At 44.7% G+C, this 27649-nt stretch overlaps 1 protein-coding gene across 1 annotated transcript in view; it reads left to right on the top strand.

The window, feature by feature from the left end:
* Nucleotides 1-27649, top strand: part of MAN1B1 (mannosidase alpha class 1B member 1) — a 313998-nt gene that overhangs the window by 33528 nt on the left and 252821 nt on the right. The window contains exon 2 of the mRNA XM_085611248.1: nucleotides 3495-3603. Coding sequence (XP_085467374.1) covers nucleotides 3495-3603 — 109 coding nt within the window. The remainder of the gene's footprint in view (nucleotides 1-3494; nucleotides 3604-27649) is intronic.

Raw genomic sequence — 27649 nt, forward strand, 5'->3', positions numbered from 1 at the left:
ATGACAACAACAGCAAACTCTGTCCTGGTGTCCCTTGTCTATGTCTATGACCGGTCCTGTCTATTGACGCTCAGTGCAGTCTGTGCTCTATGGCACTGCTCTGCCGTGGCGGGCTGCGGTGACCCGGTGGTTTGAGTTGGGGGTAAGACCTAGGAGATGACGGAGAAGGAATCGTTACGCCGGCAGATCGAGCTGCTACAGGGTGAGTAGGGGACGGAGCCAGGCAGAGGGTGTAGCTAGACCTGGGGGCAGAGGCAGCACAATCACAGGCTCCGTAGTTAGTGTCAGCTTCAGCTTGCTTGTTCCGTTACAATTGACACTTGCCACATGCTTGTTCTGCCACATTATCTGCCTGCCCCATACCACTCTTTTTGCCTGTTCGGTGCATATTTTATCCAATGTTATGTCTGGTCCATTCCTCTTCGTGCCTCATCTCGCCCTAGTTGCTTTATCCTTCGTTTTCACCCCGTGCCATATTCCCTGCTTCAGCCAGCCTCTAACATGCCTATGACCTTTTTCTCCCTACTGCTTGCGCCACTGCCTCTTCAACCCCCTTCCCTACAGTTTCTCAATCTCTTCCTGCTTCATCAATCCCTCCCCAAACTACAATCAGAGCTACTTTAACTATCCTAACGACTGCCAGCTCCTTATCTACCTTCTTCAAACACATCATGTCTGATTAATCCACATTTGTGCTTTCCTCCACCTGCACGACCCAACCTTAACCTTTTAGATCTCTTACCTGATCGTCCCAACCCTCCATTTCTTTGTTCCATACAACCTCCTAACACTTCACTCAAACCTTGGAGCTCTCCACAGCACCTATTTTATTTATTATTATAACACAACACTAATGCTGTTGTGAGACAATTTCATTGTGCTTTATTCTTGTAAGGAGGATTACAGAAGACTTCGCAATGGTTCATGTTGGCAGACCAGAACAGTCATTGGTCATGTAGTCCAACAGCTTAGCATAACAGGTGCATTTTTAGTACTTGATTGAATCACAGCTGGGTAGAGGCTGTCTTTAAGTATAATAGAAAAGGGGAGAAAGGAGAGATCTCTAAACGGGGTGTGACCAAAAAAGAATGACTAGGAATCCTTTCCAAGAAGTGTGGCCTATGCAATTAAGGGTGTGGTTTTAAAACATAAACTAAGAACCTGTGCTTCATGCAGCGTGCCACCTGACCGGTAGTTTGGTGCCTCCCTAGGTATTTTCTGTTATGGCATTCACATAGCTTTGCCAGTGCTTGTTAGTTGAATCTGATAATTGAATAACAAGAATGATTTTGTTGTGAATAATTAAAATTGAAAATGTTTCAGTTCTGAAAATATGTGATGGTGAATTAAGCATTTCTGAGGTCCATGGAAGAGTTAGTGGCTTTTGGAGTGTCACACACACTCTCTTTCTCCCCTTTCTGAAATGCTTCATTTGTGTATCTAACACTTCCCCATAATTACCAGTGGCAGACATGTGGCTATCCTTATTTGGGCTCTGCAGAGGCCAAGGATGGATGTTCATGTAGTCTGCACACCTATATGGCCCACTGATAGTGGGAGAATCTCATACTGCCTTCTGCCTCAACTTCAGTGCTTTCAATTGTGTGCCATCATAAACACCCACCTACAACCTGAACTCACTCGGACACCTGGAGGTGTCTCCGTTCAAAGTATGCACCATACAAGAGTCATACATTGCATGAGAAAACAAGCATTTCAGTGGGGGGGGGGGGGTCAGACACGTTGTGGAGAGTGTGTCCTTGCCCACTAGCTGGTCACACAGACCTTTCTCTCCCGCTCGCGCACACTGTCGAGAGGAGCTGGGAGATGCAGGGGAGAAGTGTTATCACTGATTGTCCAGCAAGAGGAGCTTGCAGCACACAGGAAAGCTCAGCCAAGTCAGCACAGATAACACTTGACAGTACAGCTTTGCATATGTGGAGCTGACACATTAGGAATTAAGTATGTCAGGATAATTTCCTATTTCATAAAATAGTCTTTTATATTCCACAACATTCTATGCTGAATATGATTAGAATGCAGCTTTTAATCGAATGTCTAACTGGTTTCATCTTTTTTTTTTGTATATTAATGTAGCTGGCCTTCATTTGTTTCTCCCGAGAGATTAGGCATGGTGACGTCGCACATAATATAATTTTGTCCAGGGAAAATTGAGTTTATGCGAACGCAGCTTCACGCTGCAGTGTCTGAGCAGTTGTTGGGTAGGGTTGTGTGCAGCTCAGATTATGCAGAGGAAAACAGTAGATATAACAAGTATTCGCAAAGCCAAAAGCTCTACCCTCTGGGACAGCTTTTAAATTTAGCAACCAAGTGGGGGATGGCTAACGGGGGAGGAGGGTTGGATAACTGACTGATTTGAAAAAAGCACTAGAAAGTGTACTGTGCTGCATGCCTCATAGCGCTTTTAGATCCAGATTGCAGAGAGGGGGTAGGGTGAGGAAGGAGGAAGAAAAAGAGTACAAGGGAGGGAAATGGGAAATGAGACAGTGCGAAGAAGGGAAAAAGCAAGAAAGAGACAAAAGGGAAGAAGGAGAGAAAGAACATGAACCACATATTCGCAAAACTGTATTTGGTGAGGATTAGCTGTGAGTTACTGCTTTTCACCAGGTTAGTACCCTTCAATTTCTGGTGGTTTACAACAGTTTTAAGCTCTTATTAGAGTTTCACATTGCTCAAATTGGTATAATTTCTCATATTTATATAGTTCCCTCATCTTCATTGCTTAATTTTGCTTGCGAGAAAATGTCACTCATAGTTGTTGAATGTCACTCATAATTACACAGAAATTTTGAAAATGTCCCACATAAGCAGTCTGGAACCTTGGCAGCCATGCGTGTATGTGGTTCCCAGGGCCGTCAGTCTTGTAGCGTGCGAAACGCTACGAATGACGGCCAGGGCATCATTTTTGGCCAGCCCCGCGCAGTGCTGCTAAAATGCAGCAGTGACGCGCGCCACCACCACGCGCTCCTTTGAATAAGTGGATTCTCGGCAGCCAGGGGAGTGCTGGGTGATTTGCAGAACCCCTACGGTAGGGGCCCTGCCACCACTGTGGAGTCTACAGGAGAGGGAAGCTAAATATTCTATTAAGTTGTTTGTGTGCATACAGTTACCGGCTGTAACTTTCTGAACACAAAACAACCTGTATTGCAGAGGACTCTTGTAGTCTGATGTTGGGGCTATATGGGTCTACTTTCATGTATGCATAAAGGAGCTCTCAATTGCCTCACACCTGGTTTCGCTAGGATTCTATGTTTCTTCGGAGTGATGAGAAGAATCCGTCTGGAATGATGGTGGTGGAGGAGTGTTAACATTGCAGTAATGTGCGATAATGTGCTGCATCGGTAAACAGTTATAAGGTCCTAAAGGCGAGACCAATTGCATTGCAAATGCTTGTTTTTATTTTCAGGGCCGAAGTTTTTCCATCCGCTTAATGCATGTCAGTAAAAGAGTTTGTTCTTTTTATCTCGTTTCAGAAATGGAAACAGCTGTCGCGCCTGCAGCGGAGTGTGATTCTCTTCCTGTTTGCCTTCCTGGCAGTCCTTGGCCTTGTTTCCTATTCCAACCCGGGGGGCTACTGGAAATGTAAGCTATCATCCTAATTAATCCTGGAATAGACCAGAGAGCTGAAAACAACATTGACGATTGGATAAACATTTGTTGCATTTTTTTAAACCGTTGATTTTCAATGGCTACATTAGTGAGTTTCACATTGTAGCACAACCAAAGCTATTCTGGTTGTTTCTTTGATCACTGCTTCAGCATTTCATTTTAGCTTTTCAGCTTAGGCTCTTCTCTTTTTAGGTCTGGCGTTGATCAATACTTTGTGATTTTACTACATTTCTGTGCCTAATATACTTATAAGGGCTTTTAACCAGCCCTCCTCATCCGTTAGTCTGTTAGTTTTTCATTCTCATTTTCTTCCACCCACTGCAGTGTACAGCATGGGGCAATGGGTCGGCCCACTTCAGTTATTGGCTAACTTCACTGTGAGTGACTGCATTCTGCTCTTTCACAAGGAGCGCATTCACACACACACACACACACACAGTAGTTGTCTCAAGTGCCAGGGTCTCCTATGGCAATGTGTCCCTTTGAGACCATTGTTTTTTATAATCGCTATCTTCTTTTAGATTGATTAGGGCCCAGCAGCAGTCTGCCCAAAAGTAAAGTTTTGCTAAAACCATGACATAGCAAAAAAGACTAGACAAACCAAAGGGCTGGCTGCAATCCCAGATCTATTGGCTTTGCCAATGTTGTTTTGTTTTTTGGTTCGGCCCATACTATAGCCATTAGGTATCCGGAGTATTAGTCATGAAGTATGACGTTTTGTTATTTTACCAGCTGTATGAGTCCACATGGGCTGGATAAGCACAGCTAGGAAGGAGTATCACAAAAGAGGCTATTTCCAGTGGTAATAGCGCACCCCACTCCTAGTCCCCTATGAAGCCGTGGTCACATGTCTGCCTGAGTCGGCAGTGCTAAGCATATTGCTAGCCTCTGCACAATGAAAGCCCACTTGTACCTGCTTTTAAAGGGTTGTGGGTCTGATGCTGATCCACTAGGGCAATATGTGCACAGTGGGAGAGTGAAGTCTGAGAAAGGCACTGACCATCACGCTGTTTTAGTGCTTTATCTGAGGTGCAGAATGGTGTCAAGTGTGCATCAAGCAAGTGTTACCTGAGAGACCATCTCTGGTTTCACTTTCAGTGCAGTTGAAAATGGATCCAGTGTCATTGGTGGCCCGCACTTGCAACCCCTTTAGAGGGTATTGATATGTTATTTGTGATGGTCTATTTTATAACATACAGTGTACACATACAAAGGTAAGTTAGTGTCCATTTGGCAACATGTTTTTCTTGCTGTAGTTGTGATTGGCAGCCATTTTCACGTCACCATGTTCATTGTCAGCAAGGCACATATTTTGTAAATTTGTTTTCTTTTTGCTTTTGCAAAGTCTGAGGCTGTTTAGCTATCTCCACTCTGCCCATGATCGGTGCAAGCCAAGTGCCATCAGCAACACTCCTTCTCCCCAAAGCTCCAAAGAGCTACGTGCCGGTCCACTAGATTAGCTGCAAGGAGCTCCAAGTCGCCTCAAGCCTGCAGCGCTTCTCAATTACCCCCTGGGCAGTGCCCATTCTCTCAGGTGGCTCCGCCCTGCCCTCCAACGCTAGCACTCGGTTCCCAAGAGAACCCGTACGTCGCTCCTCAATCGGCATCAAATCTGGTCCAATCTACACTAACCATGCGCGGGACAAGTACCCGCCGGCAAGAACAATTGGGTATCGCTGGAGATCTACTCCAGGGGCGCCACCCGTGTACAATGCTTTACAGCGATGAAGCACTGTTAGTAGTCGATCCTCTCCCTGCCACTAGCAGCAAGCGCGTGCTAGTCTCACACATCAGAGGTGAGCAGCGTCTCCCCCAGGACCTCAGCAGGATAGGGTCTCCCTTCTCTCCTTCCGCCCCACAGCAATCTCAGTACCGATCCTCGTTCTGCCCTGTTGCTTACTGCAAGGAACCGTCCACCAGACTCTGCGTCCTCCGGCTCCCGCTCCAATGAGCTACCCAATGTAGCGAGGCTCCACTCACCAGGCTCCACAGGTACCAGCTCGGCCAGCGTGCTCCGCTCAGAACGGTGGGGGCATGTGTCCACAAATGAGCTCCGCACATAGAGCCCTAATACATCTCTGGGGGTGTCTTCATACGTGCCCCATAGGCACCATGTAATGGCCCACAGTGTCTACAATGCAGGGAGGGCAGAGAACCAGGGTCCCACTCGAATGGGCAAATCTACCCTCTGCTGACGTCCTACACCATCGTAGTCCGCCCCCCACCTCCACACGCCGAACTCACCGGGGGCTCCGAGTGCACGGGAACAGCGACTGCGACTGTGACCGCAAGTAGCGACTGACACTAGGGTTCCGTATCCACAACACGTCGAGGGCAGCCAAGAACGCTCCATTGGACCCACCTCAGGCCATCCAAGTCTCTCCGCGCCAGGCCTCTCGATCCTCCTCGTCTTCACCGCAGCTCTCCAGCTGAATCGGGAGGGGCATGCAGAGGCTCTCAGCAGTAAGCCCAGGGCTACAGAGTTTTGATGAGCAGAGCGACGTGTCCGATTCAGAGGCGCCGCTCCCGTTCCCCAGTCGGACAGACTCGCTCACTCCTGGTCGCCGCCGCTGGCCCGGAAGATTGCTGCCTCCGGCCGCTCCCGCCCATCGGCCGGTACCTCAAGGGACCAATCTGCCACTGGCACACCAACGCGGCGAGCGGGCCGCAGACTCCAGGCAGCGAGCACCAGCAGGGACCAGCAACAGTCGGGCCGGCATCTCTCTCCGCAGCAGGTCCCCGCCTTCACTGGGCCGTTTCGCGCCGGCGCACCACCACAGCCCGGGGATCACAGGCCTGCAGATCGGACGGACTCAGCAGCATGTAACTCAGACACCCGTGGGTTAATCCGGATCGGGGTGCAAACGCCGGGTCCCTCGTAGCAACCCGGTCTCAGGCCATGCTAGTAGGCTCCTAGACAGAGTGCGCTGCTGCCGGATAATTGCCTCATAATAGAACAATATTACGGAGCTAAAGGCTCAAGCGGCCATCTTGGTCGCGAGCAAGCTCCGCCCCCCATGAAAGTAGAGTTACCATGAGACAGAATGGGGAAATCTCAAACCCTAACCATTCAAATGTCCTTTAAGAAAATAGATGTTAAGCTATGACACTGTTCAGTCATAGAGTGATTTGTGTTTGTCTCGTTTGTCCATTTTGTCAAACAGCTGTCATAAGCTACAAGTGGCAATGTTATCTTATGGGAATTTGGCATTATAGATGGCACTGGAGCTACAAAATGGCTAAAAGATGTTGACGTGGGTGTCTATGGAGATGCCTAAGGAGGGCATTTCTGATGGTGGGAATAGGATAATTTTTTGGGGTATCCTGAGATTTGTTTGCTTCTTTGCTATGAAGTACAGTGGTATGCAGACTTTATTCCACCCCATTCTCCCTGCTGGATAACTTTGGCGCATGCACTCTCTTACTACGATACCTTAAACCCTCTGTGTAGATACTTCCCACTTGGCCCCCACTCTCAACCTCCCGTCAGTGATCTTTCATTCTTCATAGCCTTCCATCTGCTCTATCCTGGCCACCTGCTCTTGCAAGTGTTTCTTTGCCCTTAGTGTCTTTTCCATGTCCCGACCCCGGTCTTTCAGCCTCTCTCTCTCCCACTCCTCACCCATTAAGAATTCCCACTCGCATGTACCCACTGATTTACTCACCCCCCCACACATTCACTGACTTGCCTGTTCCTGCAGCCGCCCTAGAAAGCCACACAAACTCAGTCTTCAGTTAACAAGCATTTTCTCTAGTAAAAAGCAGCACATATTGGATTTGCCAGTGCTTGTTTGGTTTGGGATAGAGTACAAACCATTGGACCTCTGTGGTAGTTTAGGGGGGATTTCCATTTCTGATGATATTTGTTTGCCTCAGAGTTTTCATTTGAGAGACGATCTGAAATCCTATCAGTATTTTCCTCCTCGTGACAGCTGAGTTCATATCCCAGAGATGCCTATCCTCCAGCATGGGATGTTTTCAATTGGGTAGCTATTGAACTCAACAGAAACAATACATAAATCATTTTTTTTAAGGCGTCTATTTGAGTCTTATGATGGTTTATTGGTAGATCCTCAACCTCAAATGAGGTGTGGCTATTTTGGGAGAGAGTAATACCCTCTAGATCCACCAGAATACAAAGGTGTTTTTTTCCCTGGATCACTGGCTACTACACTTTTGGCCATTCTTATTCGGGCGATGGTAGCACAACTGTTGGAGTTTGTTGAATGTTGTACTGTTTTCTTGTCATTTGCTTAGTTGTAACAACGAAGATGTAACTATTGTATTGGCTTAAGCAGTGGTGTCCTACAAGCCTTTAGCAGATGCATTGTGCCCGAGTTTCTTTGTCCTTGCATGTCCTTACCGTAGGAGCAGTCTCATTTGGGGTTTAACTATTGTTTGGGGTGGTGTTTCAGAAGTGATCTATATCATAGCAATTCGATACCCTGGATCTCTATTTGGTTAAGGCACCTGTTAACCTCTTCAGTGCCCATGACGAGATAGTCTCGTCATGGAGCACGGTTGCGCTGTGCCCATGACGAGACTATCTCGTCATGAACCCCACCCACTAGTGCAACGCCCGGCACAGGAGGGGGAAAGGGCGTGGCACTGAAGGAGTTAATGTGACCATTGATGTGAAAGACTGCTGATGGCTTGAGTAGAACATAGGCCCAGACACACTGCATCCACTGACTGTGTGGGTGGTCCAACTCTTTGCAGTGTATTGCTACATTTTGATCAAGTTGCAAAGTTTGGCAAAGAGAGGGTTGTTTGAGAAACTGATGTTTGAGGACAAGTGGCCCAATATGTTCTCGGGAATGGCTGATCAGTCAGCGTTTCATATAACCAATTTGAATCGTTTGTGTGAAAATTGTGCTGCAGCACTGGTGCATAGTTGTTCACTTGTACCTATCTCTAATCAATGTTGTGAGCCTTTATTTTTATTTAATCCCTTGTGGGTAACATTCATATTCTGATGTGCGTTTCATGCTGTATTTGTTGTTACATATGTTGTGCTGTGGTTAATATTGTGAGTCAGATGAGTATATTTTATCTTCTTGTCCTAGTTGAGTTATGATGTATTTTGAAATAACTATTCACTGATTTTTCCCTGGGCAACTGCAGGATGAAACATACCGCTTGCGTCTTTTATTAGAGGTTTAGACTGAGGTGCTGTTTGAGTAGGTCTTGCATTTCTATTACTGCAACTGTGTGAACTGCTCCGTAGAATCTGCTTATTCAGTAAAGACCAGGGGTGTGAGCTCTTGGAGTATTTTGAGTATCTTGGAAGTGATGATTTGCTGTGCTTGAGCTTTGATCGCGGAAGAGTGCTTTCTTATGCTGGTGTGCTAAAATTGTATGTTCAATATGAAGAGTAAGTACTATGATTTATTTGTGGTCTCCTCTTTCTGGATATATTGATAGTCTCCCATTACCTGAATTATTGATGGTTTTTCAGTAGTTATAGATGGTGTGTCCTGTTCCCTTAATTATCGATGGTGTCCATTACTGATGGTGTTGTCTGAGCCTGCTGTTTCATGGCGTATTCTCCTCAGGGTTACAGATTATGTCTCCTATTCCTTGAAATGGCCCAGTTTAGTCCTCTGTCACGTGAACCCCTACCCTAAATCACCTCTGTGGGGACCACAACAATCTTCTTCACTACAACGCTCAAACCTGAGACACACCTGCAGGTAAGTGGGATGTCTTACTGTCTTGATTGATTGCAGACATACCAAGAGCCTTTTTTCTCACTTACCTGAATGATTGCAAAATAAGTGCACGCTTGATATTTTATTGCACTTTTGATGCTAGTCCCAGTTCAATAGGACTTTGCTCTTGTTCACTTTTGGGGTCTGTGTCACTCAGACAAAGGCAGTCGTTCTCTGTTGTAGTGTTGAGCAGCACCCTTTTTCTCTTTTTCTGTTTCCTTTCTCTCTGTTTTCCCTCCTTTCTCACTCCACTCACAGCTGCTGCCGATTTACGTCGTATACTTGTTTGACATAAACCAAAGCAGCCCCTATAGCTGCTGCCCAGTCACTGCAGAAGGAGTTAAGCATACACACTTCTATTCATACGGACCACTAAAGAAGGAAAGGAAAAGGTTGTCTTCCCTTTTCTGCCTGTTTGGGCCTGAAAGGCTCCCCAATTTTATCTTGAGGCAACTCGCACAGGAGGATACTATGATGGCGGATATGCGCTCACTCCCTCAAACCACCCCTCGATCTCTCCCTGCATTCCAAGTCACTTCAAGAATCCATCTCCCCAATCCACCACCCTGCTCTCAATACTACTTTTTGCTACTCCTCTACTCTGTCCATCAATGGGTACACCCATTCCTGCATGCACCCCAACTCTATGTAGTGCTGCTGTCAATAAAGCCTATCCCTACTCTGACTACCCTTCACTGTATATATCCATCGTCCCTGTGATCACTCGCATTCTTTCAAATTTGACCTGAATTACCTCATCCCCTGCTCTTCATCTAACAACTAATATCACTCCCAGCCTGCTCACCCCTCTATTCCATCCTCGCTCAAAACACCCCTCCTCATTCTTCCACCCCAAATCACATTCCAGCCATTCTCCACCGAGAGCCCAATCTCCCCATTTCCACCTACAACAATTTCTCCTAATCGCTTTCCCACCCCTCTACAATAACTTCCATCACCAACCACCCAATCTGTAAGCATCCTTCTCATCCAAATTTTGTTCCCATCAAGTATATTGGGTAATTTTGTCAACCGCAGGCAAAAAATAACCCTTCAAAACAAATGCTTACACTTGAACAACCATTAATGCCACACATTTCTCAGAAACTACCAGACCCCTCATCCATATTCCACAACACAAACATGCAGTGACTCTGCAATTAATGGAAACACACATAATTCAGTTTCTCACTTCGTGTTTCTCACACCTCTGACACCTTGGAAGCACCAAACACTCCAACCAATCAATTCACAAAGACACCGAAACTCTTCTCATTCACCCGTATCTCAACCATTGCAGAGTTGAGAGCCTTCAAACTAGATCCTCACTCATACCATTCTGTCATTAACAAATGCTAAAGAAATGCATTACACAGCAGTCCTCTGATTCTTGCATCTTTTTTGCCACCACACAACAGTGCTAAAACCTTCTTCTACCCACCCCTACAATCACAAGTCTTAGCACCATCAACATATATAGACCCTACAAAATCACTCCTAAGCCTTTCATGAGCAGGAGGATATTGACCACCGGACACAACTGATCATCTGTCCCACCAGAACTACCACACTTCCTACAGTACCTTCACACAACACCCAAGTAAAAAATCAAAGCCAATCAATAACAAACTATCGCCTACTACAGTCAAGAACAACAATTAACTCTGCTGCTACTGTACATCACTCCACCTCCAGTACCAAACTAGAATACCTAAACTGCCTGCTAGTACATACTCTTCCAGTGAGCAAAAACAGTCCTATTAACTGAGACAGAGCCTAACTTACTTTACGTAACTGAATCTTGGCTGGGTGAAGTCATAGTACGAAAAAGTACTTGAAGCTGTTCCACCAGATTATCAAACTGTTACACACAACCACATAGGAACAAAAGGAGGTGGCTCAGCCATCATTTGTAAGGAAGCAATACCTCCTATCAAAGTTGAAGTAGTCTCTATGCAAGGTTGTGAAGCCTTCCTTTTCAGATGCAATCCTAACCCTTCCTTCTGCAAATTCCTCCTCCTTTACAGCCTGCCGCCAAGTGATGCAACATTTCCAGACACCTTAATATATATACAGGTTCTGACTCTAAGTCTTTGTGCCTTTGGTGACCTGAATATTGGTTTGACTACCTAATATACCCCCACAGTACCAATCTCACCCACAACTTGCAACAACTGTATCTCCATCCCACCCACCCTCCAGGACACACCTTAAATGTCATCTTCGGCAACCCAGAAATAGTCTCATTTTAAAGGATTACTCCAGTCACGTGAACTGATCATCACCTAGTTGCCTTTCAACACAAGGTTCTACAACAAACCTCAGCTAAATGGAAGCTAATCACAACAACCTTCAGTTCTTGGAATAAGCTGAAAATGGAAAACTTGAAACCCAGAGTCCCTCTAAAACTGATCTGGAGAAAAAACGCATTAAAGAAACTCTTTAGGTGGCTCCATGCAGCTTTTGATATACTAATCTCACAGAAAACATCAACCGAGTGCAAAAGACAAACCCCTGACGAATGCAGGAATCCAAAAAAAAAAGCTAAAAAGAAAAGTTACAAGCACCCAACAGACTGGGCTCAGACACAACAACAAAAATACGCCTACGTAAGCAATAATAGAATTCACAGGCCCTTAATTAAAAAGTCAAAAATAATGCTCCTACTTGAGCAGAATAAACAATACAAATTACCCCTTTACAGAGCATTTTAAAATCGAATCAGAATTTTGCAACTCAAAAAGCTTCCAAAAAAGCCAACATGCTCGGGACTTTTGTAATAAACTAGCAACATGTTACTTAGCCAATCCAGGTATGCTGGCTTCATACCTAGCGCACCAGAAAACCAACTACCCCAGCCCTCTTCAGCAAACAGACCCAGTGGAAGGGTCACACCATTTGCTAGGTTTCCAACAACTGTTTACAACCAGGTTCCCATGTCTTGTGAAAGGTAGCGCTCCAGCCGACTGCCGCTCTTACCCCCACAAATCTTTGAGAACATCTGTTGCCATCTCAGTCAGAAAACTGATCAATAACTCCTTACCAGTAGAAGTTTTCCAGAGGACTTAAAAAGGCATGCATATTACTAAAGAAAAATGACTTGAACCCTCAAGACTCAATACAATTTCTCTCTGACTTCTAGGCGGGATTTCACCCTAGCGAGGTACTAAATCCCCTGCAATTACTTTTACTCTTGGCTGCATGCAACATCACCGATCATAAAAACACATTAATCTTAATACCTGAAGTTTGTATTAAGAGTACTAGTCACACTTGGATCTCATCCTTCCTGCACAACAGAATAAATGTGATCCATACACTTCATTTCTAATCAAAATCCTACAATCTAAAAGGAGGAGTTTGTCACTGCTATATCATCTCATCTCTCCTTTTCAACATTTACATTAAATTCTTACCGGAAATCATCAACATCTTTGACTTCACTTGCTATAACTATGCTGAGGGTACTCGGTTACTTCTTAAATTGGAATACACCAAGTACATTGGAAACTCAATCAATCTTCAGTTTCCTCATGGCCATTGACCAGTGGTTAACATGGAGTCACTTAAAGTTAAACGCCTCCAAAACTGAGATACCCGTTGCGAGTGGAAAACCTGATCCTCTGGCCAGATGAACTCGGACCACCACCATAAATATCCAAAGAGGTGAGAAACCTTGAAATTACCATGGGCTCCAAATGAATGCCCTAGCAAACAAGCTATGTACCTCAGTATCCGCTTTCTTACCATGAAAATGCTGCAATGCCTCTTTGCACATCCAGGATTCCCACATAAGGTTCAAGTAAAACTATCCTTTCTGTTATCCAAACTATATTACACTTAAAGCCTATATCATGGCTCATCTCTATCAGTCATGAGAAGATTACAGAGAAATCCAAACTATATTGCCTGGCTATTCCTACATGTAAAGGCATGAGCCCATATCTCCCCGGCCTTAAAAACCCTGCACTGGTTACTGGTTGCTAGAAGATCCACTTTCAAGCTGCTTTCTCTCACCAACAAGGGGAGAGATAGTAACTGCTGAGTATAATTCTGGAAGAAAATCACAATATGCATCCAAAGCATGAACCGACATCCTACACTGGCACATTGTCGCACAATCTCAGCGTACAAGAAAAAATAACCATAGGTGGCACATGTTTCTTCATAGAAGCAGAGAAACTGTGGAACTCACTACCCGCAAATATAATGACTACTGACAACCATATCCCCGTCAGAAGACTGGTTAAGAGGGGCCCTTTCGTAAATGATTTTGACACTCCCAGACTATTAATTGTGCAGTGGAAAGAACAAATTGGCAAAAAAGAAAAACTGATCCTTGCAGTTTAGGTGTCACAACACAACCAAGACATAGTCTCGAGAAGATAGCAGTTCAGTTGTAGAAGTCCCAGCTTGTCTCGGAAGACGCCTTTCATCCGTTGATCCAGTTTTGAGAAAAGTGCATACAAAGTTCCATCTTCAGAAATGTTTCTGTGTATGTGTATATAAACTTTGTGTGTGTGTGCATGTACATTTAATGTATACATACTTATGCATCACCTACATATGTCTGGATTCGTAAATATTGTATGTGTACGAACACGTGGATATGGTTATTCTTATGCATATGGACTTCTTTAAAAACTGTCCCCTTCCCTACTTCACCCGTCCTTTTTTGATTCCCACCCTTTGCATACTCTCCCATTTCCCTATTCCAATTATTGCTTTCTCCCACCTCTTACTCCACTCGAACCTCCCAGACTGCATGAACTCTCGTAACCACATTTCAAACCTCGAATTTTGCCATGTTGATGTTGAAGCCCACCACTGCTGCATAATCTGTAAACTCTTGTCAGGGCCAGGATAACATTACATCATCAGCAAACAAATACATCACACGACACGCCTCCAGCGTCTATGTTCAGTTTTCATTTGACCTTTTGTGGCAAAAGTCTAAAAGACTTTGTTACAATGGGCCTCTCTAAGAAATCGACTTCCTTGAAAGATAGTCCTTCATTGTCACCCTCTCCCTCTGTGTCTTGTGCATCAAGGTTCAACCCAGGACGTCCAGAACAGCCGGCCAAAGGTCTTTGTATGAGCTAATTACACTAGCAAAGCTTTACTCCTTTTATTGATATTTTCTAGCCTTTTTTCAGCACTCTACAAAGTCTTGCTGATGTGGACCACTGCCTTGCCCCAAAGGTTAATGAAACATGCAAAAATCCTGCATGGTATGAGCTCTGTGCGGCAGTCTGTCTGCAACCAATGTCTGCACTTCACTTTTGACTCAGTGAAGACCTTTGTTTCGTTAATAAGTGTGATTGCCCTAAAACAGAGTACCCCCCCCCCCGCCTTTGTAATTATGTTTCTAGACAGACTTGAATAAACATGTAACGTTTATTTATGTAGCACAATGTTCTGATTTAGCTTCTCAAAGAATTAAACATAAAGCTTTAACAGTTGATGTAAAATAGGAGTGAGAAAGAGATACCACTCTAGTAGAAACAAAGCGAAATGGTGGTGGGGTTTAGATTGCGCAATTTGGTGTACCCAAGTGTAGATCAAAGCCCATTATTCATTAAACTGCTTCTAAGGACATCGAACAATGACCACCTGACGTTGTTAAGTGGGTGTAGACCGTGTCAACACATGCATAAAGTATCAAACAAAGTCAATGTCCTGAGCAAAATTTGTGTTAGCACCAATAATAAGTCCACAGTGGTCTTCTTCAATGTTCTTCTTAGTTTATTTTTCAAATCAGGTGAGTATTTCAGTTTCCATATTTTCTGTTTCCACAACTGATAGCCACACAAAGTCAACACATGTTTTGTCTTATGTGGGCTTTCACCCAAGACTTCCTCAGGGCACTGTCAGATATTATCCACATAAATCAGAAACTGGGATATCTAGTTAAGAAGAACTACAGCACTTTCAACAGTCTTTCTTAAAACCCAAAAAGAATTATCATTATTTTAGAAAACCATTCCAGATGTTCCAGCAACGATAATCTTATCGGTATATTGCAGGCACGTTATATATTCAGTGTTCGTGAAGAGAGAAAGTATCCGTCGCACGGAGAGTACTCCGTCTTAGAAGTCGCCATTCGAACATTGTTATGTTGTTATATTTAATTTATACAGCGCACGGCTACTCAAAGAGTGTCCCGGCGCTTACTCCAGAAAGGAAGATGCACACAGATCAAAAGCCAAAGAATAGCGTTTTTAGTTTTTTCTTAAAATGCTAAGGATCCTGGGTGCCCCGGAACCGCCAGGGGCGCAACAGCTTTCCGAACAAAGGAGCTCTCGCCAAGCCTTTGGCGATTGAACCTAGGGGTCTGTATCGGCAGCTGAGCGGATGAGCGCAAAAGTCTCCCAGGTTTATAGAACACAAATCTCTTCTGAAGATAAATAGGGCCTAAACCGTAGAGGACCCGATGAGCGATGGACAGCATTTTGAATTTTAAATTCAACTGGGAGCCAATGCAAGGTGCGCAGGTGGGTGCGTACACTATGCCTAGATGACAGCCTCAATAGCAGTCTGGCTGCCGAGTTTTGGACTACTTGCAATTTCTTGGCAAGAAAACCCAGACTACCAACCAGAACGGCGTTTGCATAGTCCAAGCGGGAGAAGATTAGGGCGCGGACCACAGTTCCCTTGGCACTTCTAGGCAGAAGGGGTAGAAACTTCCTCAGGATTTTCAAAGTGCCAATCCCTGCCAACTTTTTCATGTGTGTCAAAGTTCAAATTTTCATCGAACCAGAAGCCGAGATTTTTTACGGCACTTTTTCCCGCAATGGGCCGGGGAAAACCCGGAGGCCACAGCCTTTCTCTGAAATCCGCAGAGAAGGAGCCATACAAGAGCACCTCAGATTTTCCTTCGTAACACTTCAGCTGTGCATTTGCAAGCCAGTGTAAGACAGAAGACAGTGTTGCGCAGCCACGACCGAGTCATCCTCCTTACTCCAGGAAAACAAAAGCGGAGTATCATCAGCGTATGCCATCACTTTGGCCCCTAATGACTCCGTGAGATAGACCAGCGGAGTCACATAGATGTTAAAAAGGGGGCTAAGTGATGACCCCTGCGGCACGCCGGATGTCACCTGCATAGGCACGGAGGCGCACGGGGGGAGCCAGACCTGCTGCGACCGGCCTTCCAAGAAGGACCTGATCCACTGCAGAGCCGATCCAGAAATACCTATTTCTGATAGACGATCAAGGAGCAGGGAGTGGAGCACAGTGTCGAATGCCGCCGAGAGGTCTAGCATAACCAAGACTGCTCTCCCGCCGGCATCCAAACACTCCCGGATCGCCTCTGTCACCTCTAACAATGCTGCCTCCATACTAAATGAGGCACGAAAACCGGACTGCGCCGGATGAAGCAGGCCTGAAGCCTCTACATAGTTGGTAAGTTGAGACGTGACCACCTTCTCGCAGGCCTTAACCAGGCTTGGCAAAAGCGAAATAGGGTGGTAGTTCTCAGGTAACAGAGGGTCAAGCGACGGCTTTTTGAGAAGGGGAAGAATCACCGCCTGCTTCCACGACATTGGAACGAACGCCTCGCGAAGCGACCTGTTCACCATTAGATTCACCTCTAGATTAATAGAATCCGCCACTTCGGACAGAAGCCTGGCCGCACACGGGTCATTAGGTGATCCCGACTTTAGTGCCTTAAGGATTCTGAGGGAGCTGGGTAGATAGACCGGCCTAAACGTGGAAAAAATGGAGGCAGATTCTGACATCAGATTCCCTAACGGGGCGACTATAAGCTTCCTGGAAGTAGTGGAAAAAGTATCTTGTATACTAATTATTTTGTCCCTGAAAAATTTCGCCAAGGTGTTACACCAGGTCTCCAAGGCTGGCGCCACATTAGCCTGGGTGCAGGGGGCCAAGAAACTCTGCACAAATGCAAAAATGTATTTAGAATTGTTATTGGCCCGGTTAATGCATGCGGAGTAATGCTGGGCTTTGGCCCCTCCAATAGCCGCATAGTAGAGTTTTTGTGTAGCTCTAAGACAGTATTTGGCAATAGAACAATAGCCACTGGAGCGCCATGCTCTCTCTAATACTTTACAAGCATGTTTCAGAGTCTTAAACTCAGGGGTAAACCAAGGCTTGGAGGGGGTCTTTCTCCTCCGCTTTGGCTGACATGGTGCAGATAGAGCACAAACCGAGTCAGAGATCCAATCTGCAAACCTAGACGCATTTTCCTCCAGGTCCCCTTGAAGGGAAGGACGCGAAGCTGCCAGAAAGGGTCCATTTTCCTATAGGTCGGAGGGTGATGGTACCTGGCCAGTCGTGAAGGACGCTTAATATCCCATGAGAAGAATATGGGAAAGTGATCCGACCAGGAGACCGGCAACGGCCTCACAACCAAGATAAGTAAATTTGAGCAGATGGTATCCAAAGTGTGCCCTCCTTGATGGGTAGGATACCTGACCCATTGGGAGAGCTGGGCCAAGTGAAGGTAGTCCAGAAAAGCCACAGAGTCAGTCGTCTCCGTGTGATCAAGGTGGAGATTGACATCCCCCAAGGAGCACATAGTTCAAAAAACGCAATGCTCGCTCTGTCAGTGCATCCCCGCAAGTTTCCAGAAAGACACTGGCTGGTCCAGGCGGCCAATATATCAAGGACCCACCAAGAGTGAAATGAGCAGAAAGTTGTAGGCTAAAGTCCAGGACCTCACAGTCACCCCAAAGAGTGGATGTTTCACTATGAAGGGTCCAGCATTCCCTGTACAGAATAGCCAAACCACCACATCTGCCAACTGGGCGATCCACTCGATGAACTTTAAAGGCAACGGGGGTGGTCAAGGCCACGATGGAGTTTGAAAAGGCGTCAAGCCAGGTCTCAGTAATGAACAATAGATCTAAAAGATTGTCAGAGACCAAGTCTGGAACATCTACATAGTGCTTCCTCAATGATCTGGCATTAATAAGGCAGGCACTGATGCTCCCAAGCATGAATGAATCAGCAGACATGTTAGTCAGAGCTCTGGTGTAAATATGTACCCACAATCCACGCAGACAGAATCACTTTTAAGACCTACCAAATTGCCGCTATGTGACGGGCATGATAGAGGTCTGAGGGATTTTAAGAACTCACTCGATAACTGGGTGTTGTTTCTGGTCCCTGAATCAAATCGGGCAGTATGGCTCGCCCTGAGTGCTGACTTCACGCAGACAGGCTTGCCTTAGGCGCGTTCGCTGCGCGCACCCGCTGCACGTTCAAACGGAGGCCATTTAAAAAGGGTATGGCTGATGCCAGCGTACAACAACTGCAACGCTGACTGCGATCAGCGCGAGTCCCGCCCAAGATGGCCGCTAACCGGCAGTAGCCTCCCAAATGTGCAAATAAAGTTGCATGGAGAATAACGCACTCCAAGTGAAGTTAAAAAGAAATAACGCACAAAAGTAAAACAACAGCAGGTATATTGCAGTATTTATAGAACACATTTCCTGCCCCCCCAATTCCCCATGCCGTAGGAAGCTAAGTAAAAACTTTTACAATAATCAGATTCAAATAGGTGAGCAAGTTAACCTTTCCAAAGCGCCGCACGGCCGGACTGAGCCCAGTTAAATAGGGTTTGCCTGATGTCGGCGTGCAGCGTGCAACGACTGGAAAGCTGACCGCGATCAGCGCGAGTCACATCCAAGATGGCCGCTAACCGGCAGTAGCCTCCCAAAAGTGCAAATAAAGTTGCGTGGAGTATAACACACTCCAAGTGAAGTTAAAAAGAGAACGCACAAAAGTAAAACAATTTCTGCGGTTAAAAAATAGCAGCTATATTCTTGCAGTATTTATAGAACACATTCCCCTCCCCCCAATTCCCCATGCCGTAGCAAGCTAAGTAAAAACTTTTACAATAATCGGATTCAAATAGGTGAGCAAGTTAACCTTTCCAAAAGCCCACATTGAAGAAGACCACTGTGGACTTATTATTGGTGCTAACACGAATTTTGCTCAGGACATTGACTTTGTTAGATACCACTCTATGTCGGAATTGCACTAGGTGAAATCAAGAAATTTAGGATCCATCCCAGTTCACCTGCTTGACCCAAATTTGGGGTCCCAGGTAATTCATTTATTTCATTGGGCTCCCATTTTCTTCATCATTACATTTGAGAGCATCTGAAATGCATCAGTGCATCTTGTTTCGCTAATGGCATCTTCGATTCTAAGTTTATATCCTGAAACAATGTTTTAGAAATTTCGAATAGACGCCACTTGATGCAGTGATTTATTTTTTTAACAAACCAAATGTAAATGTTTCTAAAATGCGCTCTTTTTGATGTTTCAAAAGTCATTTACTGTTTTTTATTTTTGCACAACGTTTGTTGCTCGATTTTCATGCCAAATATGTTCATGGCCCAGCTCGTGTTTTGGGACTTAGAGCCAAGGCAGACCCTTGGCTCTTCTTTCTGCTTTGCCCACGTCCAGTAGTACAACACCAGGAACTGAAAGCTAACCTGAAACAAGCATTTGCAATGCAATAGGTCTCGCATTTGCAAGAGTTTAACCTATTGGCATTGTAAATGACAATGCCTTTTATTTATGTTTTAAAAACCTACACATAAATAAACGGCATTGCCATTTACAATGCCAATAGATCAAACTCCAACAACTGCGAGACCTATTGCATTGCAAATGCTTGTTAAGCAAATCAGAGTGGCTGGCAGTCTAAAAAGACACTAGGTCGGGGTTAGATCTGGTGCAGGGGTACACGTCTCTCCTTTAAAATTAAAAGGAGAGGGTTCATAGTAAAAGCAAGCATTTGTTACGGAGTGGGAAAGCGGTAGAAGACAGCATATGGCTTACACAGAAATGGAAATCACAAAGAGTATATGCTGCAGAAAGGACAGTCACTTTGAGGGCCACTGACAGAGGCCCAGCATTTCCCCAAGGTGCTTGAGGTGGGAACGAGGGGTTGAGAGAACGAGAGCGACCGAAGCTCTTCAGGACGAAAGAGCTCTGGAGATGCTAGACATGACTAGGTGAAAGGGCTGTCAAAAACGTCATGCACTCACCAAACCGGAACCAGCCTATGCAGGAAATCTGTGCATGCAGACAGACATACACAATGTGCAAAGTTATTTCACCCCCAAGTGCGCATATGCTTTTAAATAAAAAAAGTGTGTTGGCTTGTTTTGTGGTTACAGGATTTAAAGCAAAGAGCACACATTTGTGCATGCGCCTAACAGTATCACACACATTTAAAAGACTAGAGTAAAGAAGGGGTATACTTCTCTGCACAGCCTCGATCGTCGCAAACAGCTCGTACATCTAGGGTGCCTCGCACGCATTATGAGGGTTTGACGCCAACTCAACTTGTCAGCCCAGTGCAAACTACGGACTGCCAAACACAACAAACTAACATCTGTAAGTTAAAACAGTCCATGTGCTAGCTGTAATACTTTTTTTGTGGGCGTGTGTCTGATTGCTGTAACACACAAAACTTTCTCTGGTTCTTTGTCCCGGAGCGCTGTGAGGGGGTGAATTAAAAAGAATTGGCGCCCGCCATGTTAAAAGATGAAGCGCACTGTGTCAACAACAACCAGATGAGAACAAAAGTGAACAAGTATTAGTTAATGCATTTAAACAGCCAGATTCCGTTCCGTATTCATCTGGGAACCGCTGCCTTTTTGATTGATTGCAAAATTGCCCTTCAACTGTGACAAAGTGGTTGCGTGAAAATGGCTTAAGTGGCAACTAAAATTTGAAGGCGTCATACAAAACTGAAATATTCCCAGTATTGTGTTAAGCAGCAGCAGCGGCATCGAAGATTAATAATAACCGTGCAATAATAATAAACTGGGTTACTGCCCAAGAGTTTAACGGAAAGGACTCTCCTCCTATCAGCCATTAATGCTTAATTAACAGCTAAGTGCTGACGGTACATTTTATGTTTGTTCATCGCTTGTATTAACAGTGAGTGATGATTAGGCTGTAAACCCCTGCAGTTCTTCAGTTGTTGTTTCCTGAAATGCCTACCGTTGTGCGAGAGCACAGCATCACGTCCTGTGCATTGCTAAGGAATCGAGTGTGTCCTGATGGGCAGGGGGTGGTCTCCTCTGCGACTTCACGGTTTCTTCTTTCAGCGATGCCGCTAAAAGCTGTTCTTTCTTGTGTAACCAGCACCATCTGCTTTATACAAGATAAAACAAACAAGGTAGGGGTGGGGGGCAGACACGAGCGCGACCGAGCTAGGTTAAGCAGTGATGGGGTGGGTGATTGATTAAAGCTGGGCGCCCGTGTTGTTAATGAAAGCCGGTGCCCATGTATTTATTGCCTGCAATGAGAGAAACTCAATAAAGAAAAGATATGCTTACAGATTTAAGAAGACATACCTCTAACAACCAAGACGTTGTGCTCTAATTAACAGAGACCAGGGTTCAGCGAGCAGTTGCGTTTAAAAAGGTCCCGTTTCTTGTAACACAAGATTTTCTTTCTTGGCCTCAGAGTGAAGCTTTGCTTTTCGTGCCAGTGCTTTCAGACGACCCCCAGAGAGCAAGAGAGCACAAGCGGCCGTGCGGCCGCGAAAGTGAAAGCAAACTGGTGTGAAATAGCAGCAGGGAAGGGGGCGGACAGGGGCTACGAGGGAGAGCGATGTGAAGCCATATGGCTGCTTTGCGCGCGTGCACGCCTCGTGCACTGTAGCTCTATGCCAGGGGAAGCACTTTCAAAAATCCACTTACAAAATGTCTCAAAGAGACAGCTTTCGCTGTCTCAGCGAGACCTAAAAAACGAATCTCTGACAAGGAGATGCAGTACAAGACGCTGCCTTTGAGATCAGTTGTGTGTTTTTAACACGAGCTATCATTGTATAAAACATAGTAGCATAAGAGGGGCACTAGTGAAACCGATTGTGCTCTTCAGTATTAGGCTAATCTTGCAAGGGTTTGCATCGTTTGCAGTGCCGGCCATTTGTTCCAGAGAGTGCCCCTTTAGTTAAGCTATAAAGGTCATTTCATATTGCACGGCTCGATTTTCCTTTATAAGTGGTTAACCTGACACCAGCACTGACGTGTTTAGTGTCACTAGGTTGTTATTTTAAACCTTGCAGGACGTGATTTAATTGAGTTTATGAAGTTGTTCGGCGTTTCGGTTGCTGCAGGCTGAAAGGCGCCTTTAAGCGTTCAGCTTCATGAGGACAAAAGGCACACCTCTTTGTACTGCGACGTGGCATGGTTTGCCTTGCAGGCAGGGCAGGTGTCTGCACTGTTAGTTCTTTACATTTGTCTCAGTATACCGGTTCCATTGAGAATTGTGTTACCTAAAAATAGTGGTGGGAGTGTCAAGAGAAATGTTTTTGCCGAATTTAAAGCAAATTCAGGATAGAATGGTTTTGTCCAATATCTACAAAGAAAATTGTAAATTCGTGATAGAAATGTTGTATCTTTTAAGTGCAAAGACCCAGTGTTTTATGCTTTTTTGCAAAGTATGGCTACAGTATTTATAACAGAACCAGCAAGTGTGCGCTTTCGCAGATGGCACAAACTGTCTTTTATTATAACTATAGGCAGCAGTAAGATCTGCTGGTTGAATCAAATCTGCTCATTTGCAGACCGAGTGTCACTCCGTAAATTGTACTTCATTTTCAACTCTAACTTTGCTCTTCCGTATGATTACTGATTTGTGTAAATTGCTGACCAAATTGAACTCTCTAGCCGATGTTCTTCTTAGCGATTCCGAATGTGAGAGTTTCATGCGTTTTTGCCTTAGCCATCGGACAAATATGTACTTCTTTTCCTAGAACTGCCCAAGGAATCTTGCCTTACTTTTCCTTGTTCAAGACTAGCACTCTGCTGCAATATAGGTGATTTCTTTATCCTTTTATAGAACAGACTAGTTAAATATATCCCTGTCTTACAGCCTAATTCCACAATTATATCCGTGCTGTGCCGTACTCCGAATTGCCCTTTCATTCTATGCATCTTCGTAATAGGTTTCCATGGACCATCTATGATCTATCTTCATTTCTCTTGAGATGTAGCTTCTAGTACTTGACACTGTACTCCAGAGGCCTTAGTATGGAAACCACTTTATATGTATTTTAGCTGCACTAGACATGATTGTCCTCATTGCCATCTCCTTGATCTGGTTTGTTTTCCGTACAGTTCCTTGCACTCCCTTCTCAAAGTAAATAGTTTGTTAGCAGGTCGCAATCTTCAGCAATCCCATTATCTTTACTACCATTTTTCTTAGATAAGTAACAGCACAATTTTCGTATTCGAAATTGGATTTTTTTTTTTTTCATTTGCTCATCAGTTATTTGTCAGTAGCATGTGATTCCCACGCGCACACCTGTATGCATTTTACACACACAAATTGCTCTATATCAGGAGTAAGTCATGTGTAGAAGATGCTTTTATGTCCACTGAACCCATACAGTACTGCCTTTTCTCCTTTACAGGTCGAAGCCTACCAGACAGTAGAGCTGACTGGTTGCGAAAGACTTATTTGGGTGCATGTTGTCAGCTGACCTGCTAAGCCACTCCGTCCGTTGCTTTCCATTGGCTGTTTATTTTGTCACTTATTTTCTTGCTTTCTATTCAATGGTTTTATTTACTTTAGCCTGTTCATCTAATCTTTGACCCTCTTAGGGAGCATAGACTGTTTACCATCTTTCTGATTGGCTCCTTTTATCCTTCCGATAGTGGCTGCTTTTTGGGAACTTTTGTCTTTCTTTCTAAAAGTATTCCATCAAGAGTGCATGCTTTTCCCCTGTTCAGTTTTTCTACTTCTCCCATCTCATTTGTTTTAATAACATTATAAAAATGTAATTTTCCCGAATTTGTTTTACGAGCCGCTCTTACGTAAGCTTTCACATTTATAGAGCTTTACCCTTCATGTGCTTTAACTCCAAGTTGCAATCTCCGTTGTTCATTCGCTCCTCCTCCTCCACGTTGCTCTGCCTCAGTTTGTTTCCCTTGCCATGTCCACTGTGTTGTTTCCACCTCCGCATTCTGTGTGTTGCTTTCCCTGTGGACTACTGTTGCTTCCGCCCACCCCCTGTGTGTTGCTTCCGCCAACCCCCTGTGTGTTGCTTCCCCCACCTGCGTTCTATCCCCACCTGCTCTTTCATCCCACCCGTGATACATTTTTTTACCCATCCAACTTTAATCACTTAACAAAAAAACCTCTTGCATCGTTTTGTAGATGTGCATATGCTTGTTGCGTGCACATACAAAGTGACGAAGCCGTCGTAATTTTTCTTGTTTATTAGCCATGCAGCTCAGCAGCAGGGATGCTGTGCAGCATGGATAAAACCATTGTCCAAGCAATAGGTCCCAAAGGTGACCACTACCTTAGCTTCCTGTTTCTTTCTTACAGTTTTCATCATTACCTTGTTTATCCCTTCCGTGCACGTCTTCTCCTTGTCATGCTTTTAGGAAACACTGAGGTCAATCATATGGAGACCCTTTGAGAGACCCTTCTAAGAGATGACTCAAACACTCTTTTTCCCATCTGATACTGCTCCGCAGCGTTTTTTTGTCCAAAGGAATGATTTTACTCTGGAATGCACCAAATCATAGTTTCTGTGTCACATTTTGTATCACCTTACGGAGCTAGGTTCTGTTGCATTTCTTTGTTGCCTATGAGGTCAAAACTAAGGAAAAAAGAAATAATGTTTGAAAGAATAATCGTTTGCAGGGAGTTTGGAAAAAAAACTTTAGGATAACAGAAACAAAGAAGTAGGGATAGAATTGAGGTATGGGCAAATACTCAAGCTACGGTTAGGATATCGGTTACTTTATAGTCGAGGATTAGGGAAGGCTTGGTGTTAATTGTAAGGATTTGGGAAAGACTTTAGGTTAGAGTAAGGGTAGGCATGGTGGCATAGTCAAGGTATAGGTATAATTTGAGATAAAACAGTCTTAGGCTGAGTGAGAGTTCAAAGTTAAGGATTGTTTTTAGAGTTGGAGATGTCACATGGAGGTTACATTTAAGAGATAGATGAAAAACATGCAGTTACTGTTCATATTAGGGGTCAGTTTTTCAATTTAATGTAGTTGGAGATGGTTAACTGTATAGAAGAAACCTCATTAACTGCTTTCTTACTTTTTGCATTCCCCGTTTGGAGGACCGATTTTCTCACAGCTTCTCATTTAAATATTTTCTCTTAAGGTTATTTACTTTTTAATTTTTCACTTTCAACATAGATACCTGTGTCTCATGTATAGTAATATATATCAAAGCAAAACCCTTTGAGGCTTAGAGTTTGGCATAAATTATGCACAAACGGTGGTGTTGTAGAGTGTATAAAGGAGCTGCTCCCCACCTAAAAAGTGGGAACTATCCAGAGTTCTCTACTTCCTTTTTTGCATAATGTATGCAGCACTCAAAGCCTGAAAGGGTATTGCTTTGACTTACACTAGGTGCTCCCTAGTGTCTGGACAGTGCTAAATCTCTTGACGAGCTCTAATAAGAGAGAAACATGTTTCAGGGAGTGCTTTCATTCATTCCATGTTGTTTTGGATGGTATTTTACCAATCCAAAGCTGAAATACTGTGCCTGGAGATTTGAACGGCTTTTGTCATTTTTCATCTTGGCGTGGATGGTGCTAATCCTATGCTTAAAGACGTTTACTGTAAAAATGGCAAAGCACTTTGTCACTTTTCTATCTCAGTGTAGATAGCATTATGCTAATCCTATTCTTACAAACTCTGCTAGAAAAACAAACATTTGAGGTGAGCAGCTTTAGATTATTGGTGATGATGTAGCTTGTTCCATATTTATGAGTAGTTCTAGTTGGGATCACAATTCCTTAGGTTAAGCATTTTTTGGTTTGCTTATAACTTTGCTCCATTTGACAAGTCTGCACAAAACTCTCCCAAAAAAGTCTCCTCCACGTCAGCTCCTTCCTGAAAGTTTTGGAGTGATCCATCAAGCAGGGAGCCGAGAGATTTCTGGTTTCCAAAATGTGTTTTCCCATTCCACTTTCCTTTATGAAGTTTGAACACGATACCGCAAAAACTGCTGAACGAAATTACACTAAATTTGTGAGAAAGCTAGATCGTGGTCCAAAAACATACTGTTTGTGATTTTGTGTAATTCTGTTCAGTAGTGTAAAATATTAAGGTTAAAAAAGATTGATATTTCACATTGCGGAGGATCCATGGAGTCGACAGATCTTAAGATAAGATCTGATTGGCTTCCACCTCCTCAACAAAGCTGGGACGGTGGCCATTTTAGGACTTAATCCTCTGTCCTGAAAAAAGTTTTAAGAAAATATACCCGGGGGGGGGGGGGGGGGGTGGAGAGGAGGGTAAAGGTAGCCTGCACCCGATAGGCCTGCTGGGGGTGTCCTAAAGGGACTTGGTGGGGGGTGGGTGCAAGGACAAACACAATCTTATTTCTTAAAGTGTCATTGTGAATTTGTGATGGATCTGCAATTCTGCAGTAAAATAAAAATAAAATAAGCGCAGGCTCCTGTGCTTAAATAACAAGCATTGGCATAGCCAATAGGTCTCGCTTTTGGGACCTTATAAGTGTTTAGCCATGCAACAGTTGCATAACTAAATACTTATAAGGTCCCAAAAGCGAGACCTGTTGGCTATGCCAATGCTTGTTTCTGTTTATTACTGCTCTGTACTAATGGCGCACCCGTGCTTTAGCTTAAACATCTTAAGCTTAAGTTGGGTGCCGAGATTGCTTCAAAAGTAAAGAATTGTCCATTTCTTTACTTTTGAAGCAATCTCAGCACCCAACTTTAGCCTAAGATGTTTAAGCTAAAGCACGGGTGCCGCCATTACTACATAGAAGTAATAAGCAAGCGCCCGCTTCGAGAAATGACTGCCGTGGCGGGGGAAAAATGCTACCGCCTGCCACAGCTTGCAGTGCATGTGCGCAAGTGGTGCGTGCGCAGCAGTAATCGCGCCATATGGCGCCTCTGCTCAAGCCCGCGCACATGCACTGCAAGCTGTAGCCGGCGGTAGCATTTTTTGAAGCCCTTATTTTAAGTCTCGCCAGACCAGCGCAAGCGCTGGGTCAGGCGAGACCTAAAAAAACAATCTGTTGGGGACCAGGGTATGGGGGTGGCGCATAATAATAAGGAATAACAGGAGGGGGTGTGCGGCCCCTGTCTCTGGCCATTTCCAAGCTATGCGGATCCCATCCCCCAGGGACATGCATTGAATAAAGGGCGGGGGGGGTGAGTACAGCTCCAATCCGCATGCCATTTCCAGGACCCAGGTTCCTCATCCCCTCCAGAGCCGTGCATTAAATTAGGGGGTAGGGCATGCGGTCCACTCCCTGAGCTTCTACGAGCCCTTGGGAAGCCCATCCCCGGAGGCTGACAAACAGATTTG

This window comes from Triturus cristatus, chromosome 1_2 (assembly GCF_964204655.1).
Source record: "Triturus cristatus chromosome 1_2, aTriCri1.1, whole genome shotgun sequence".
Classification (NCBI taxonomy): Eukaryota; Metazoa; Chordata; class Amphibia; order Caudata; family Salamandridae; genus Triturus; species Triturus cristatus.